At 42.9% G+C, this 16,116-nt stretch overlaps 1 protein-coding gene across 4 annotated transcripts in view; it reads left to right on the top strand.

The window, feature by feature from the left end:
• The window catches only part of RGL1 (ral guanine nucleotide dissociation stimulator-like 1), a 381,962-nt gene that overhangs the window by 357,303 nt on the left and 8,543 nt on the right, over positions 1-16,116 (top strand). For all 4 annotated transcript variants that reach the window (XM_006872532.1, XM_006872531.1, XM_006872530.1 and 1 more), the window contains 3 exons: positions 1,957-2,046; positions 9,692-9,878; positions 12,762-13,016. In XM_006872532.1, coding sequence (XP_006872594.1) covers positions 1,957-2,046; positions 9,692-9,878; positions 12,762-13,016 — 532 coding nt within the window. The remainder of the gene's footprint in view (positions 1-1,956; positions 2,047-9,691; positions 9,879-12,761; positions 13,017-16,116) is intronic.

Below are 16,116 nucleotides of genomic sequence, written 5' to 3'. Positions count from 1 at the left end.
AAAAGTCATAAATATCTTCAAGGAGTTAATATTTGGCCTGGGCTGTGAAGAAGGGATCATATTTTGCCAGGAGGAGATCTGAAGAACACTCTAGACAGAGGGAAAAACATAAGCAAAGGCCTAGTGCCCTGATGATGATGCATGGATTTGTGGGATACAGTGAGAGGCCTGGACTGGCTGGGACAAAGAGGGCAAGAAACTAGTGGGTGTTGGGCGTAGAAAAGGGCCTTGAATGTTGGCTCAGCTGGGATTCAGTCTTTATCCTGTACTCCAGTGTTAAAGGACTGGACTACATCTGGCCCTGGCCATTTTCGCATTTTTAAATGGTTGAAAACAAATCAAAAGGAGATTTATATTTAATGACGGGACAATTATTTGAAATTCAAATTTGATTGCCCATAAATAAATTTCTATTGGAACACAGTTCGCTCATCTCAGTCTTGTCTGTGGCTGCTGTCACACTTTTATAAAGAGTTGAGTGGTTGCAACACAGACCATATGGCCTGAAAGCCTAAATTATTTTTACTGTCTGGTGCTTTACAAAGTTTGGCAATCCCTGCTGCAGACCAGGGGATTTCCTTTACATTGTATCACCAGGGAGAGTGAAAGTGACAGGAAAATAAGCATTTTGCTATTGAGGAAACTAAGTTCTAGAAGAGTATTGAGGAAACTAAGTTCTAGAAGAGTATTATCACTAGCAAGTGACAAGAGTTTAGATTCAAATTCAGATCTGCCTTACTCTACAAAGTAAGCTTGCAAAGTTGGTTTTGTAATGCCAGGCAAACCATAGATCCTCTGTGAGCCTCAGTTTTCATTTGGAAACAGATGGTTTCGCAGATTCTTTTTAGTTCCAGAGTGGTTTGGTCCTACTACGTTGAAACAAAATCTCTCGTTCACACGTTTCCTTAGTTGTAACTGCTAAGTGCCACCCAGTAGGTTCTGACTCATAGCAATGCTGCAGAGGGTTTCTGACTCGCATTTTCTTTAGTTAGTGCCGAGAAGATAAACAGTGCTGGCCTTTTTTCACATTTCCCAGTGTTAACGGACAGTTTTTATAAATTAACTTTATCTTTTATATCTGTCATTTTCACGTATGGAACATATATATCCTGACATACGATTTAGGTCAGAACATTCAGGCTTTAGAAGATCTAGTTCTCTAACTGACTTTGTAATGTTCGAAGGAATTTTGTTCAACATGCTTTTTTAAAATCCTTGCTATTTATGAAAACTCCTACAGCCTACATTATAGCATTTCATTAACCACCATGTCAGTGAATACTTTTTATTGAGCAAATACCTGGATAGTCTTTAGGTGTTTTTTAAAAAAAAAAAAAAAAACCACACACACACGCATAATTAGTGACTTTACTGAGTTAATATTGGCCACATGCACCCTTTCTGCCTACCCAGGAACCAACTAGAACTATTGACTAGAACCACAGGCTTTCATAAAAGATATTTTAGATCAGATGTAAATTCCTCTTGTGTTTGGGCCCAGCAGATAGATGTCTGCCTCTGCAACCCTTTTAGCTAGGAGATTTTAATTCTGTTCACTGAAGGCTTAGTAGTTTACAGAAAACTTCTTTCCTGAATTTCCCTCGGATGAAAATAAAGGTGTGTATGATGTCTGCACACACATGGAAGCACATGTGCACACATAGTAAGTAGTAGGGAAGCAATAGAGGAGAAATCATTCTTTCCCTGGCTTAGCAGTAGGATGAGAATGAGCAAAAACCAGAATGGAGTCAGATTCAGATGCTACCTAAGTGTACAAATCCTGTGTTTGAGACAGCCAGAGCTGCATAGCCGTAATCAAGGTACCAGTGGTGAGGAGAGGAGGCACATACGTCTGTACATTTGCGATAGAACTCAAAGGATATATCTGCACTTTGAATAATCAGAGCTTTCTTCCAAAGCATAAGTAAACCATGTAAGTTTGTATCTCTTCTCTAGCTATGCCCTCTCGTGTGAGATTGAAGCAGCCGCCGACACCAGTACCACCTCGCCCAAGCCTCGGAAGAGCATGGTGAAGAGGCTGAGCCTGTGAGTATTTCCTGGGATCCTGGAGCCCCAGGAAGGCCCAGCCAGATGGGGGAGGAAAGGTCTTCAACAGCATCCTCCTGAGCCAGGACAGAAATGAACAATATAGTTAGCTTACCTGATAAATAGTCACCCTCATTTCCTGCGTGGACCACTGCAACAAGACCCTTCCCCCATCTTGTGCCCTGCGTTCTCAAATGAGTAGCCAAGGTGACCTTTAAAATAGGCACCATATTATGACGCTTGTTTAAAAACCTCCAATGGTTTTATTTTAAGATAAACCCAAAGTCTTTATCCTACTTTCCTGGGCCATATATATAATCACCCCTCCTTTCTGACCATCTTCCTCACTGATGCTCACTAAGGTCTTCCACACCATCCTGTAGCCACCCTACAGGCCATGCCAGACATATGTCTATTTCAGGGCCTCTGCATGTTCCCAGCAGCTGATATGCTCTGTCTATGACTAGCTCCTTCATATAAAGGCAAAAATGTTACCAGCTGCAAGATCACCTTCTGTAATGTTGCCGTCTACCCCGGTAACGATCAGTCACATTGACAGTTTTTCCTAGTGGAATGTAAGCTAGCTGAGAGCAGTAGGAGCATTTTGCTCAGTGCCTGGCACGCGAGAGGGCCACAGTAGCTAACATAATACCCATCTCCCTTACAAAGGAGCACAAGGCCCTCTAGGATCTGTGCCATTACCCCTGTAGCCCCCTAATACCTGCTCACTCTTCTCATTCCACTCCAGCCACCCGGATCACACATTTGAAGTTTTTATTGTGGATTGAGTGAAAGTTTACAGGGCACATCATGAGTTTCACACTTAGGCATATATAATAATTTACATTTCTGAACAGCACATTCTGCAAGTCTGCTCCTGGCCACCAGTTCTCAGTCCTTCTCTTCTTAGTTGATGAATCTGGAGTCCTCAGCCACGCCCCCTCTCCATGTCCCCATCTCTGGCACTGCTGCTTCTCTAGATAAGATCCCGCATTCTATTTGTGCATTCCTCTCTTGATGGTCCCAGGGTCCTCCATTTCTGGACTGTAAGATCAACCATTCCCCTTTTTTTTGTTATAAAACTTCTACCTCCTTTCACCAGACGCATCTAGACAAGATGACAGCTATTCAGTGGGGACTCTTTCTTTCCCCCCACACTCTTAAACTAAGCTCCCTCTTGAAACCTTGTAAGCCAGTCACTTCGTGCCTTAGCTACCCTGTGCACAAAGTGGATAGCATTGATACATGAAGACTCTTTCCCTCTCTGTTGGTACTTAGAGTAACTACCACTCTGATTATAGGTTAGGTTCATCATGAAGCTGTATCTTCTGTCATTATGCCTGTTCCAGTCTGCTTATCCTTTCTAGTGGGAATGTCTCACCTCACAAGGTTGTGGATGGGATTCAGGATTTTACCTAAGGTCCTATACTCTGTGAAGGCTTTGTACAAGGCCTATTTCACTGGGCAAGTTGTAGAACCCCTTTTAGGTATTCCAGTCAGTTATAGGCTGAAAGTGAGCTTACAAGTTTTCTCTAATCTTGTTTCCCAACATTGCTTTCTATCCCACTCTAGTGTCTATTTTATAATAGTAGGCAAGGGAAACTAATATTCATAAGGCAGTCAAGGATTTTAGTATTATTTACCCTCTTCAAGCTATACCTAGAACCCTGTTGTTCCAAGGTTGAGTATGCATCACTAGTTACCTCTGTCTCACTAGGCCATGCAAACCTGTCTCAGTGTTCCCCTGTCTATCTTGTTCTTCTGTCTCCTCCCCCCTTCTTGTATTGCCCTCCCCAACACCCAAAATAAACCCCTACCCCCACCCCAACCCCATTGTGGTTACCTTATATTCCATTAGTTCTTCCCTCCATAAGATAGTCTATTTTATCCAGTTATCTACCTGACTTTCCCACCACCTGGATCTCTGTTCTTCTGAGTTTACCTTTTTTTTGTTTTGATTCATAGGCTGAACTCCCAGATCCTCTGTTCTTATAATTTTATTCTGTGCTTGACTCTTTAATTTGTTGACTAAGTTCAGGTTAATGCTCCTGTGTACATCATTCTGTAGTTGTTGTGTGTTCTTGCTGGTTCTCAGTCCACAGAACTTCCTTTAGGATGTTTTTCATAGCAGGGTTGACTTTGGCCCCTTAGCTTCTGCCTATCCTGGAATGTTTTGATTACACCATCGTATTTGATTGACAGCTTTGCTGGGTAGTGGAAGTTTTTTTTCTTTCAGGGTTTTATATATCTCTCCCCATTGCCTTCTTGCCTGCATGGTTTCTGTTGAGAAATCTGAACTTAATCTGATTTGCTTGCCTTTGTATGTTCTCTTTCTCTTTTCCCTAGCTGCTTTTAAGATGCTGTCTTTATCTTTATTATATGTTTTGGTGATTGTCTTTTAGGGTCTATCTATCTTGGGGTTCGTTGAGCTTCTTGAATGCTTATCTTTTCACTTTTCATGATGTTAGGAAATTTTTCTTCCAGAAGCTCTTCAACTATGTCCTCTGTGGGCTTGTGTGATTGTTCCTATTCTGGAATGCCAATAATTCTTATGTTATTCCTCTTCATGTTATCCAACATGAATCTTAGGCCTTCTTATTTTTTTTATCCTTTTTTTTTCTTCTATCTTAGTAGTGTTGAGAAATTTATCTTCTAGCTCATTAGTTCTAGCTTCTATCTCTTCAATTCTATTCCTTTGTCCTTTCAATGTATTGTCCATTTCTGACATTCTGTTATTAATCATTTGGACCTCTTTCTGTAGGTTTTGAATTGTTTCCAATGCTGTATCTATCTTATTTGATTGTTCCTGTAGCACTTTCCTGACTTCTTCCTTATTTTTCTCCAACTGCATTGTTTGATGCCTTTTATGCTCATTTTTAGGAATTCCTTCTCAGGCATTTCCAAAGCCTGCCCATCATCCAGTATAGAGTGTAGGTCTCCTTCCACCTCATTTGCCTCAGTCACTTTATCTCATTTCTGGGTTCAGGGGTTTTTATGCTTTCTGAATGCCTCCAGGTAGATGTGATCAGGAAATGGGCTTACCTTTTTTCACTCTTCTTCTTGAGATGTTTCAAGGTATCACTGTTGGTCGTTTTGATGTAACTTAGGATTTAATTTTTGGGCCTATTTCCTCTTTTGTCTGCTTGTCCCGCTCCACAATCCCCGTTCAGGTCTTTTTTCTAGTTGGAAACAGTTCAGGGCCGGCTGTGGCCATTTGGTTTTAATAGGAAACTGTCTCTTTAAATTTCTAGGAGATCTGTGTGCTTGCGTAGTGTAGAACCCTCTGAGGGTGGGGCAGGGGTGCCCAGTAGCTCAAGAACCCCTATAGTCACCAGAATAGAGGTACACAGACAGCAAGGGACCAATGAACAGATACCAAAAGAAGAGAATATCCACAACTTTATCTCAGCGGTTCTGCCAGGCATCCGTGATCACTTTGATCCTTCCCCCACGTGGTGTCACCCAAGATGGTGGCTCCTGGAGCAGCCGAGTGTCCTGGCCCCTGAGCCTGCTTGGTCGGGTATCCGGTGTTGTTGGTGGAGCTCTTTAATACACGTCCACCGGATCTGCCATCTTGTTTGTTCTCTCTCCATTATATCTTAATTCCATTTTTCCACAAACTTTTTTGAAGGCCCCTCATACTGGGCACTTGTATTTGCTGTTTTTCCTCCCCAGTTACGCATCTAACTCACTGCCTCACTTTCTTCAGAGCTTTGCTAAAATGTCACCTTCTGAGGGAGCCTTCCCTGACCCTGCCTACCTTGCCTGCCCTCTCACCCTCTCCTGCTTCGAATTTCTTCATAGTCTTGACCTTCATGTGTATTGTATCTGTCTGTGCGTTATCTAGAATGAAGACTCAATGGAGGCAGGAAGTTGTGCCTGTTTTGTGTTCATTGTGGTAGCCCAGAATCTATAACAAAGCCAGACACATAGTAGGTGATTAATTATTCAGTCAGTACTTAATAAATTATCTACCATGTACCTGGACTATACTAAAAATAATACATGTATTTATCATTCAGTTCTCAAAATAACTTGAGATTTTACTTTTATACCCATTTTATAGACTAATAAAGTGAGGTACAGACAGGTTTAATGATATGGAAATAATTGGAGGATCTGGATTCAAACCCAAAATTTGGCTCTGAAGCCCAGTTTATAATCTCTGGAAGAAATAGTTCATCTTTAAAGAAGAGAGGGAAAGACACAAAAGAAGAGAGGGAAAGACACAATGGGAAACGAAAAGAAGAGGACAGAAGGGAGGGAGAGGAGAGGAAGGCAGAAAAGGTGACGGGGAAGTGAGGAAGAAACCTGGAGAGAGCCTGATGTGTCACAAAGTTCATCTCTTAGTCATACACGGGGTTCTTAAGTACCATGGAGTCAGTTCCAACTCAGCAACCCTGAATAGGGTGTCCAAGGAGCAAGCCGCTGGTGGGTTTGAGCCACTGACCTTACAATTCAAACTGATCTTGTGTTCCAGTGCCATACCAGGACTATAATTTGATTGATTCATTTAGTCTGTTTCTCTTTAGAAGACATTTGTGTCTGATCTTTTGAGTGACATAATTTGCCTTGGGACAAGCCAGATACTTGATTAAGGAGTATTGGGCAGCTTCTTCATGGCACAGTGGGCCAAGGCCTTCTGTTTTGTCATGTGTGAAGTGAATTTAATAATGTCACCTCATGGGCAACTACTATTTTTTTATGAAACAAATTAATTATCTGTTACTATATTTTGGAGGCTTTTTTCCCCCTCAGAATTCAGTGTTGTATTTTAGGTATTTGTTGCTTCCCAGCACTCGCTCACCTACCTGAGTGAGTTTCACCAAGGCACAGAGGCAGGGATGACCCCAATGTAATATGAAAGGCTCTATGGGCTGTGGACGGCATGAGCTCATGAGATCAGAAGTTCTTCATACTGCTCACCTGATACCAGGTCCTGTGAAGTATTTGAGGATTAGGTGGGAACGTGTGATTGTGTAGAAAGCATTTTGAAGGTAATCCTGTTATCTCTTGTCAGACTTCTCCCTTTGTTCACATGCCTGCCCTGCCCTTCCTGAGCACTAGATTTATGAGTCTTTGGATTCACATCTCTAGAACATTTCCCATGTTATCTTGCTGTCTTTTCATCTCTGCAGAATGGAGAAGAATGAAGTCTCCTTTGAGATACCCCAAAACACCTGACCAAGCCCTGTCAGCAGATAACATCAACATGTGCAAGAGTCAGGCTCCCTGATAGATGAGCCCAGCAATGTGGGACATCATGACGCTCTGCCTGCTAAGGGAGGCATCGTAGAGCATTGGGAATTTATGAACCTTCTGGAGGCTGCGAGTTGGAGTCCACTTGCTGACAATGGGTTCTTTGGGTTTATAGCAGTCAAGCACATCCTCATGGTTTCTAGTACTTTTTTTAAAGACAATCAATGGCAGTTTATGATTAGCCTTGGACTGCTAACCACAAGGTCAGCAGCTCAAACCCACCATGTGCTCCTCTGAAATCCTTACAGGGTTGCTATGAGTCTGAACCAACTTGACCATAATTAACATTTGCTAGCTTCTTTGTCATTCTGTCTTGCATCTTACTCCTCCTTTCCTTTTAGAACTTCTTCCAGTGTGTATGTGATAATGCTAAACCCTCTCACAGCCTGCCCCGGAAACTCTTAATTATTTTGCCCTCACTCTTGGAGTTATATTAGAATTTTCTAATATTATGTTAGAATATTATATTAGATTTCAGGAATTACTGTTGTCTTCACTCAGCTGTTGTTCCTTTGTTTGTATTATGACCCCTGCCCCTGTTGTATCTTAGAACTTGTATTGTCTTTGACATACCATTCTGCAGTTCAAGTGAAAGGTTGTGTTTTTCCTACTCCAGATGTGGTTCCTGGATTTGCGTATTGATGTACATCATCAGTTCTGGAATCCTTTGAGTCACCATCTCTTCAGTTTTCTCGTTGATTCTCTCCATTTTCTTGTTCTGGAATTCCTGTTACACAAGTTCATTCCATTCACCACATCGTTTAACCTCTTGTATTGTCCACAGTAAAGTGTTGCAGGATAATTTACTGGACTGCAAGGTCGGTTTGAACCATAAGGTCGATGGTTCAGACTTACTAGTTGCTCCTCAGAAACCCCATGCAGGATCACTGAGTTAGAACTGATTCGATTAGGAACCAACAAGAACAACTGAGTTTTTAATCTTTGCTCTGTTTTTCAGAGTCTTTCTTTTAACCCTTGTTTTCAATTTCTTCTCATAATGTATTTACTATTTGTAACCACACCTGTTTTATAACTTGACCCATGGCAGGCACTTAAATTTTGGTCGAATGAATGAGTTATTATATATAGCTTCTTTCTGATTGTTCTTGTGTCTCAAGTTCTCAGAAGTCTTCTAAGCCTACTGTTAGGCCTGCTGACTCTCTCTCTCTCACTCTCTGGAATATTTCTTTGTGTGCTTTTTGTAAGTTTGTATTGTGAGATCATCTTTATCAAGGAATCCTCTGCAGCCTAAAAAGAAGGCATATCCCTCCAGAAAGCTCCTCATCTTTTTGAAAATTCTTTTTGAAAAGTGTTAGACACACAGTATCACTGGTCTGAGAGTTCTTAGACTCCATGTTGTTAAGTACCGTCCCGTCAGTTCTGACCCATAGCAACCCTGTATAGGATTAAACCTCACATCTCAGTGAGACAGACCACATCACATTATTTTAGGAAATACTTTTTCTTCCATCCAAGGTCAGGACTCCTAGTGTGGTGCTGTAGCATCAGTACTGTACTGTGAACCACAAGGTTGGCACTTCAAGCCCACCAGCTGTTCCTTGGAAATTCTACATAGTACTTAACAGAACCAACAAAGGTCAGATCAAGAGACTGTACTTTCTTGCTATTTGTCTGACCCATCTCTTTGATAAAAGAATGCAGCCCTTTGAGAGTCCTGGCTTTCTGTAAGGGGCTTCCCTTCCAATTACCCACCTTCCATAAACAGAAGCATTCGGTTCATGTATACATGTTAACCATTTCCCTAATTCTCTAAGACTGGTACCTCCCACCCCTAGCCCCCACCCAACCAGAGCAGCTGCAGAATTAGCTCACATGCTTCTGGTTTTCAGTTCCCGTTTTGTTTCTGTCCCGTAGGTATTTCCCTTACTCTCGTGTATCTTCACCATTAAAAGGGAGTTTTTAATGTAACTTATTTAGTTGTTTTATAGTATAAGGGTTCTGATTATTGGAGTTGGAAACAGAAGTCTTGCTCTTTGCTTCCCCATTCAGAGCAGTGCCAGTCTTCCTGAGCCTCAGAAAGTCAATTTCAGGTGGGATAATAATATAGGAGCACTGATGCTATTTTGATGGTGCCAGAGTGGTCCATAGACTGTTAAAAATTGAAGAACCACTGACCTAGGAAAACCTCAGACTGAAACATTCCCTCTTTCAGCAAAGCAAACTCTGTGTTCTGGTGAGGTTGGAAATAACCTATTGGGATAAGACGTTTACTAACATGTTTTAGATAACTTTGTAGCAAATGTTTTCCTAAAATAATGTCAAGGCCCAAGAGATTGAGAAACCATTAAGGATTTAACACAGAAGTATTTCATGGTGGGTTCCAGATTAGTAACAGCCCACACGCCTGGTGTTCTGGTTTCTGCAGGCTGTTTCTGGGTTCAGACATTATCACCAGCAGCACTCCCACCAAAGAGCAGCCCAAGTCCACTGCCAGCGGGAGCTCCGGCGAAAGCATGGACTCCGTCAGCGTGTCTTCCTGCGAGTCGAATCACTCGGAGGCTGAGGAGGGCTCTATCACTCCTATGGACACACCTGATGAGCCCCCCAAAAAGGTATACACTTTAACCTCATTTCCAAATTCCTAATACAGGCACCTGACACAGTATTTGTCACTCAGAGTCTTGTTTTCAGAATTACTGCTTCACAGTATTTTGCAAGTCGTGTTTTCAAAAGGTATGGAAAGCAGAGTTCAGTACAGAGGTGAAGCCCGAGGGCAGTGAGTCAGTTGCTTTATTCACCTGGACATTCGAGTGTTCCTCCTTGCACATCCACAGGCAAGTGAAAGATTGCAGCCTCCCACTGAGCTGTGTGGGGATTTGCTTAGAAGGAGCAATAAGCTAGGGATGGAGATGTGTTAGCTTTTGGTATCTTACCTTGCTTTGCCTTTACTGCAGGGCTTTAGGGCATAACAAAATATTCCCAGAACCAGTGGCCAGGGACTCCTGGGAGGGGGAGGGACTGGTAGCAATAATACAATCTACCATAGCTGGAATCCTGGTGTGGCACTGTGAGTTAATGGGCAGGACTGCAAAGTCCACTTATCTACGAGTTGGGTGGCTCAGGCTTACCAGCCGCTCCTTGGAAATGCTGTATAAGGTCACAACCAACTCAATGGCACTTAACCAAAACCATATCTGGAAGAAAACAAGTGATGCGAGGGGATAAAAGAATTCCCAGGGAGAGTTTTTATGTTCCATGGCTACATTGATAACCAAAAAGGAAACATCTGATCTGTCTTAATCTTCAGTAGGATCCTGCTTCTATTTGTTGGTCAAGAGACTTAAATAATGGATAGATTTTGATGACTAGGATTCTCATCATTTTGGGGAATGTTTTGGTCAGCCACACTTGGAGTCACTTTTTGCCCCCCTAGTTTATGCTTAGGCCAGTGAGGTAAAGATTTGGTATGGATCCTTCATCTTGTTTGTGTCTATCTCTTAAAAGGGCCCTATGACATGTTTCACACAGCGGTGCTGTAAGCAGCAACCTCAGACTTTGTCACAAAGCCAACCCAGAAAGGGTCTCAAACTGAGATGACATAAACACTGCTTCAGTTGGTTTTCTCATTTTTCTAGCTTGAAATACAGGGAGCACATACTGTGTGCTCCAGGTTTTGAAGGAAAAGTGCTAGAAGCTACCATATACTGCCTGTTCTGCTTCTCAGGCTGGGTAGTAACATCATCCCCCATGGCCCCTGACATGTTGCTGTGAATTTGTCAGCCTCTGGAGGTTCTCATCGGTCACATCTGACAGGGCCTTAATGCTTGTAGACCCCTTTCTCCGGTGATGACTGTTGTTAGAAAGAGCCCACCAAGGTATTGCCACATCTTTGTGGGGTTCTTCCCTACTTTGTGTGGCTGCTGTGGTTCTATTTTTCTCACAGTCTGCTGTGGATGTGGACCAGATTGTCCCCTTGAGAACTATGCTGGAACCCCACATGGTGTGGTTTATATGCCATCCCTTCCTCTATCTTTTTTAATCTCATCCTTAATCACTGGTTTTCTAATTCTTGCTCAAGTAATGTTTTCTTCTGTAATCCTTTGGATGAGCCTGTCTCAAAGAGTCATGGATTTTTTTAGGTTGAAGACAGTCATTGACTGGGTTGTCAGTAGTCCCTCGACTGGAGGATCCCTGGATATTAACTAGAAAGGGCCTGCATCCCAACTTCACCCTCCTATTCTGAGATTCTGTGACCAGCTCTTCCTTGCCTGCAGGCTACACTGGAGGCTACTAAGATAATCTACTATTGGTTGGTTATGGGTCGTGGAGTTCGTTCTGACTCATAGCGACCCTGTACAGGGTTTCCGAGGCTGTAAATCTTTATGGGAGCAGAAAGCCTCATCTTTCTCCTGCGGAGCGGCTCGTAGTTTTAAACTGCTGACCGTGAGATTCGCAGCCTGAATCGTATACACTACGCTACTAGAGCTCCTTTTATGTTCTAGTGCCAGTTTTATAATCTGTGTTGCTTATTTTAGGAACATCTAATGAAACAGACATTTCTCTCTCACTACAAAATCTGATTTTTAACTGGAGTCAGGATGAAAATTATGTGTGTGTTAAGCAGTATCCCTGTTAGATTCAGGTATTGTTGTTTAAGTGCCATTGAGTCTATTCTGACTCATAGCGACCTGTACAGGGCTTCTGAGGTGAGTTTGAACCCCTCACCTTTTGGTTCAAGCTGACCTTATAGTCCAGTGCATTATCACACAGCACCACACCAGGACTTGGAAACCCTATATAGCAGGGCTTGTTGCTAAGTGCTGTTGAGTCGGTTCCAACTGATAGCAACCCTTTATAAGGTTTCCAAGGAGTGAGCGGCTTATTGTTGTTAAGTACCATGGAGTCGGTTCCGACTCATAGTGACCCTGCAAAGGGTTCATGGCTGTAAATCTTTCTCCCAAGGAGCGGCTAGTGAGCTTGAATTGCCGACCTTGTGGTTCAAAGGAACTTTGCAGTCTTTTTCATTAACCCACAGCACCACACCTTTTTTATGACAAAATTTACAATATCATTCTCGGGACGTACAAAATTACCAGCTGGTGTGCTTGAACCACTGACTTTGCCATTCCAACCGACTTTGCAGCACCACCTCACCCTTGTTTCAAACTCACCAGCCAATCTTTTGAAATCCTCTTCTGGATTTCCTGTAGTCTTGTAAATTGTTGTTTTCCTTCTGGAGCCTATATTTTATCTAGTTTTTGGTATATGCTGCCATCTGCTGGTCGGCTTCCTTAAAAGCAGCTGGGAAACTAGGAAAATGCCTCATGCCATGCAGATGGAATGAGCCACTAAAATGCATCAGGTTAAGTACAATGCCTGTGTGCTGTGGAGGAAATAACTGAAGTGAATCCACCCACACATCCACCTCTTCTTTTGAAAACTGCAATCTACTCTTTTAGTGAAAGTTCTGATAGTCCTGCTTTCTCCTTTCCCAGCTCTCCGAATCCTCCTCCTCGTGTTCCTCCATCCACTCCATGGACACAGCTTCCTCAGGGATGTCGTCCTTAGTCAATCCCCTCTCCTCTCCTCCGACCTGCAACAGCAACCCCAAAATCCACAAGCGCTCCGTCTCCGTAACATCCATTACCTCGGCAGTGCTTCCTCCTGTTTACAACCAGCAGAATGAAGACACCTGCATCATCCGTATCAGCATAGAAGACAACAACGGCAACATGTACAAGAGCATCATGGTAAGGAGCTCACCCGGAAGTCATTTTTCTGTTTAGGTCATCCCCGTGTCTCCAGCCACTCAGATGAACTCTCTGCGTATAGTATTAGCATATTATGTAGACATGGGGACTTCAAAAAGTTTGTAGAAAAATGGCGTAGATAGAAAATGAAAAATTTCCACCAGCGTTTTAAAGCCCCCTTGTATATTCATTCACACAGATTCAACATATATATGTATCAGAATTTTCCTTTTCATTTTGGGTTGTGCCCCATCAGACAATGGAGGGTCCCAAAAGCTTTACTCCATTTGTGTCATCATGGTCAACTCTACTTTGAGTAATATCTTGAGTGTCTGACAATATTCTGGTGCGCCTATCCTGTTTCAGTATTCAATATTCTGGTGCTGGTCTGATAGTGTTCCACTGTTATTCATAAGGTTTCAGTGACTAAATATTTAGAAGTATCCCATCTCTCCTGGTGTCTAGTCTGTCTTAGTCTGGAAGCTCTGCTGAAGCCTGTCCACCTTGAGTGACTCTGCTGGTATTTAATAAATACAGTGGAATAGCTTCCAGAATCACAGCAATGCACAAGCCATCATAGTATAGAAAATTGATGACAGTTGGATCTTGGCTGAAAGCGGAGTATCCCAGAAAGATGTTTACCTGAGCTTTATTAGCTATAACCTCATATGCATGCAAAAGCTAGGCAGTAAATAAGGAAGATTGTAGAAGAATTGATGCTTTTGAGTTATGTATGGTGTTGGAGGAGAATACTAGAAGTGCCATGGGCTTCCAAAAGAACCCATAGATCCGTTTTTGGAAAAAGTGCAGCCAGAGTGCTTCTTGGAGGCCAGGATGGCCAAACTTCATCTCTCATACTTTGGACATATTTTCATGCTTCGTAAGATGGAGGTTCGGAGAAAAAGAGGAAAACCCCCAACGAGATGGAATGGCCAGGTGGCAGCATCGATGGACTAGTGTGGTAACAGTAGTGAGGTTGGCCCAGGATCGGGCAGTATTTCATTCTGCTGTGCATAATAAGGTCGCTGTGAGTCAGTACTGACTTGATGGCACCCAACAACAACAACATATACATTTGTTGTTAAGTGCCATTGGATCGGTTTTGACTTTCAGTTGTGTAGATTATGACAAGCTATGGACAGCCTTGCTGCTGAATGTAAAGAAAACAAAAATTCTCACCACTGGGCCAATAAACAGCATGAAGATAGCCTCATTCAGAATGGACATCTGAAAGGTTGGCCCTTAGAACCCACCTAGTAGCTCTGTGGGAGAACCACCCACTAGCTTCAAGTCGATTCTGACTCACAGCGACCCCCTATAGTCTTTCTGAAATGGCAAATCTTTGTGGGAGCAGGCAGCCTCATCTTTCCTGCATGGAGTGACTGGTGGTTTGAACAGCTGACCCTTTCAGTGAGCAGTTCATTGCTTAGCCTACAGCATCACCAGGGCTCGTCCATGAGAGAAAGATCTGACAATCTGCTCCCATAAATATCGCATCCTAAAATACCCTACAGGGCAGTTCTGCTCTGTCACCTAGGGTCACTGACTCAGTGGCACCTAAGAACAGGTTAGACACCACTGCAGGGATCTGTCCTAAGCCCCCAGCCGTTTTATCCACTAACAACAATTTTGCAAATACAACAAGATTGCAAATGTCAAGATTGCAAATGTCAACACAAGTGGGGGAAAAAAAGTCACCTTAGAACTACTGAGAAAGTAGTTTTAGCTTCTTCACAGATCCACTGAAAGGATCTCAGAGACCCCAGGACTGTAGCTTACTTGTTGAGAACCCACTGCAGAAAACACTACTCACCTCTCTGAGCCCAGGTCCTTCCATTAGAAGTAGAAGCAGAACTGGAGTCCGTGTGAAGGTATCACCTCAGTAACCACGGGTAAATGTCCTTTACCTCTCCATCTCCAGCACTCTAAGTGACATTTCTGTTCATTATGTCAATCAGAGTCTCCTGTGCTCCCTGGACTTCTGTGACTGGCAGCATTTCATTCCCAGGTTAATGTGCATGAAGGACACAACCGCACTCTTGAGCATTGCACCATCCAGTACAGCAGCCGCTCGCCACGTAATGCTACTGCGCACTTGAAATGGGCCTGGTCCAAACAGACGTTCTGTGAAGTACACACCAAATTTTGAAGATTCAGTATGGAGAAAGTAAAATATCTCAGTACTATTAATGCAGGGATACAATCAAGATGTCAGATCGGGTAGACGTGCCGTGAGGAGCTCCATCATTAACAACACCGAATACTATGCCAAGCAGGCTCAGGGGATAGTGCCAGAACTCTGCACCACATATAAAGGAATATTTAGAAGATTGGAAGGCTTACAGCTAGGGGAATTTGTAGGAGATTCATGAAATCCATTGCTTTCTAATTCACGATGCTCAGCTATTCCCAGAATCACCATTTTGGAACAGACCAAGCTGCAGAAGGATCAGAGCAGCCACAAACGCCAGACAGAACCGAGGAGATACAGGTGTGGACACTTTTTTTTGGTATCTGTCCATTGTTCGTTCATTGGTCTCTCGCTGACTGCACACCTCCATTCTGGTAACTAGAGGAGATACCTGAGCAAATGGGTAGGTACCCCACTCTTATCCCTGGAGGGTTCTACTATGCTAACGCACAGATCTCCTCAAAATTTAAAGTGACAGTTCCGACATAAAACCAAATGGCCACCACGCATCTGTCTGTCGTACTGTGGTGGCTTGTGAGTTGCTGTGATTCTGAGGGCTAGGCCACCGATATTTTAAATAACCAGCAGGGTCACCCATGGTGGACAGCTTTCAGATGAGCTTCCAAACAAAGACAGACTAGGTACGACAAAATGCAACTGAGGAAGAAGAGATGCCTCCTCAAAGTAGAGTTGAACTCAAAATGAAGAGGAAATCGGAACATGGAATGTATGAAGTATGAATCTGGTAAAATTGGAACTTGCCAAAAATGAAATGGAATGCATAAACATCGATATCTTAGGCATTAATGAGCTGAAATGGACTGGTATTGGCCATTTTGAATCTGACAACTACATGGTTTACTATGCCAGGATTACTATGCCAGGAATGAGAAATTGAAGAGGAATGGT

This window comes from Chrysochloris asiatica, unplaced genomic scaffold (genome assembly GCF_000296735.1).
Source record: "Chrysochloris asiatica unplaced genomic scaffold, ChrAsi1.0 scaffold00203, whole genome shotgun sequence".
Taxonomy (NCBI): domain Eukaryota; kingdom Metazoa; phylum Chordata; class Mammalia; order Afrosoricida; family Chrysochloridae; genus Chrysochloris; species Chrysochloris asiatica.
The sequence above is the reverse complement of the archived record's forward strand: the minus strand, read 5'-3'. Positions and strand labels throughout refer to the sequence as shown.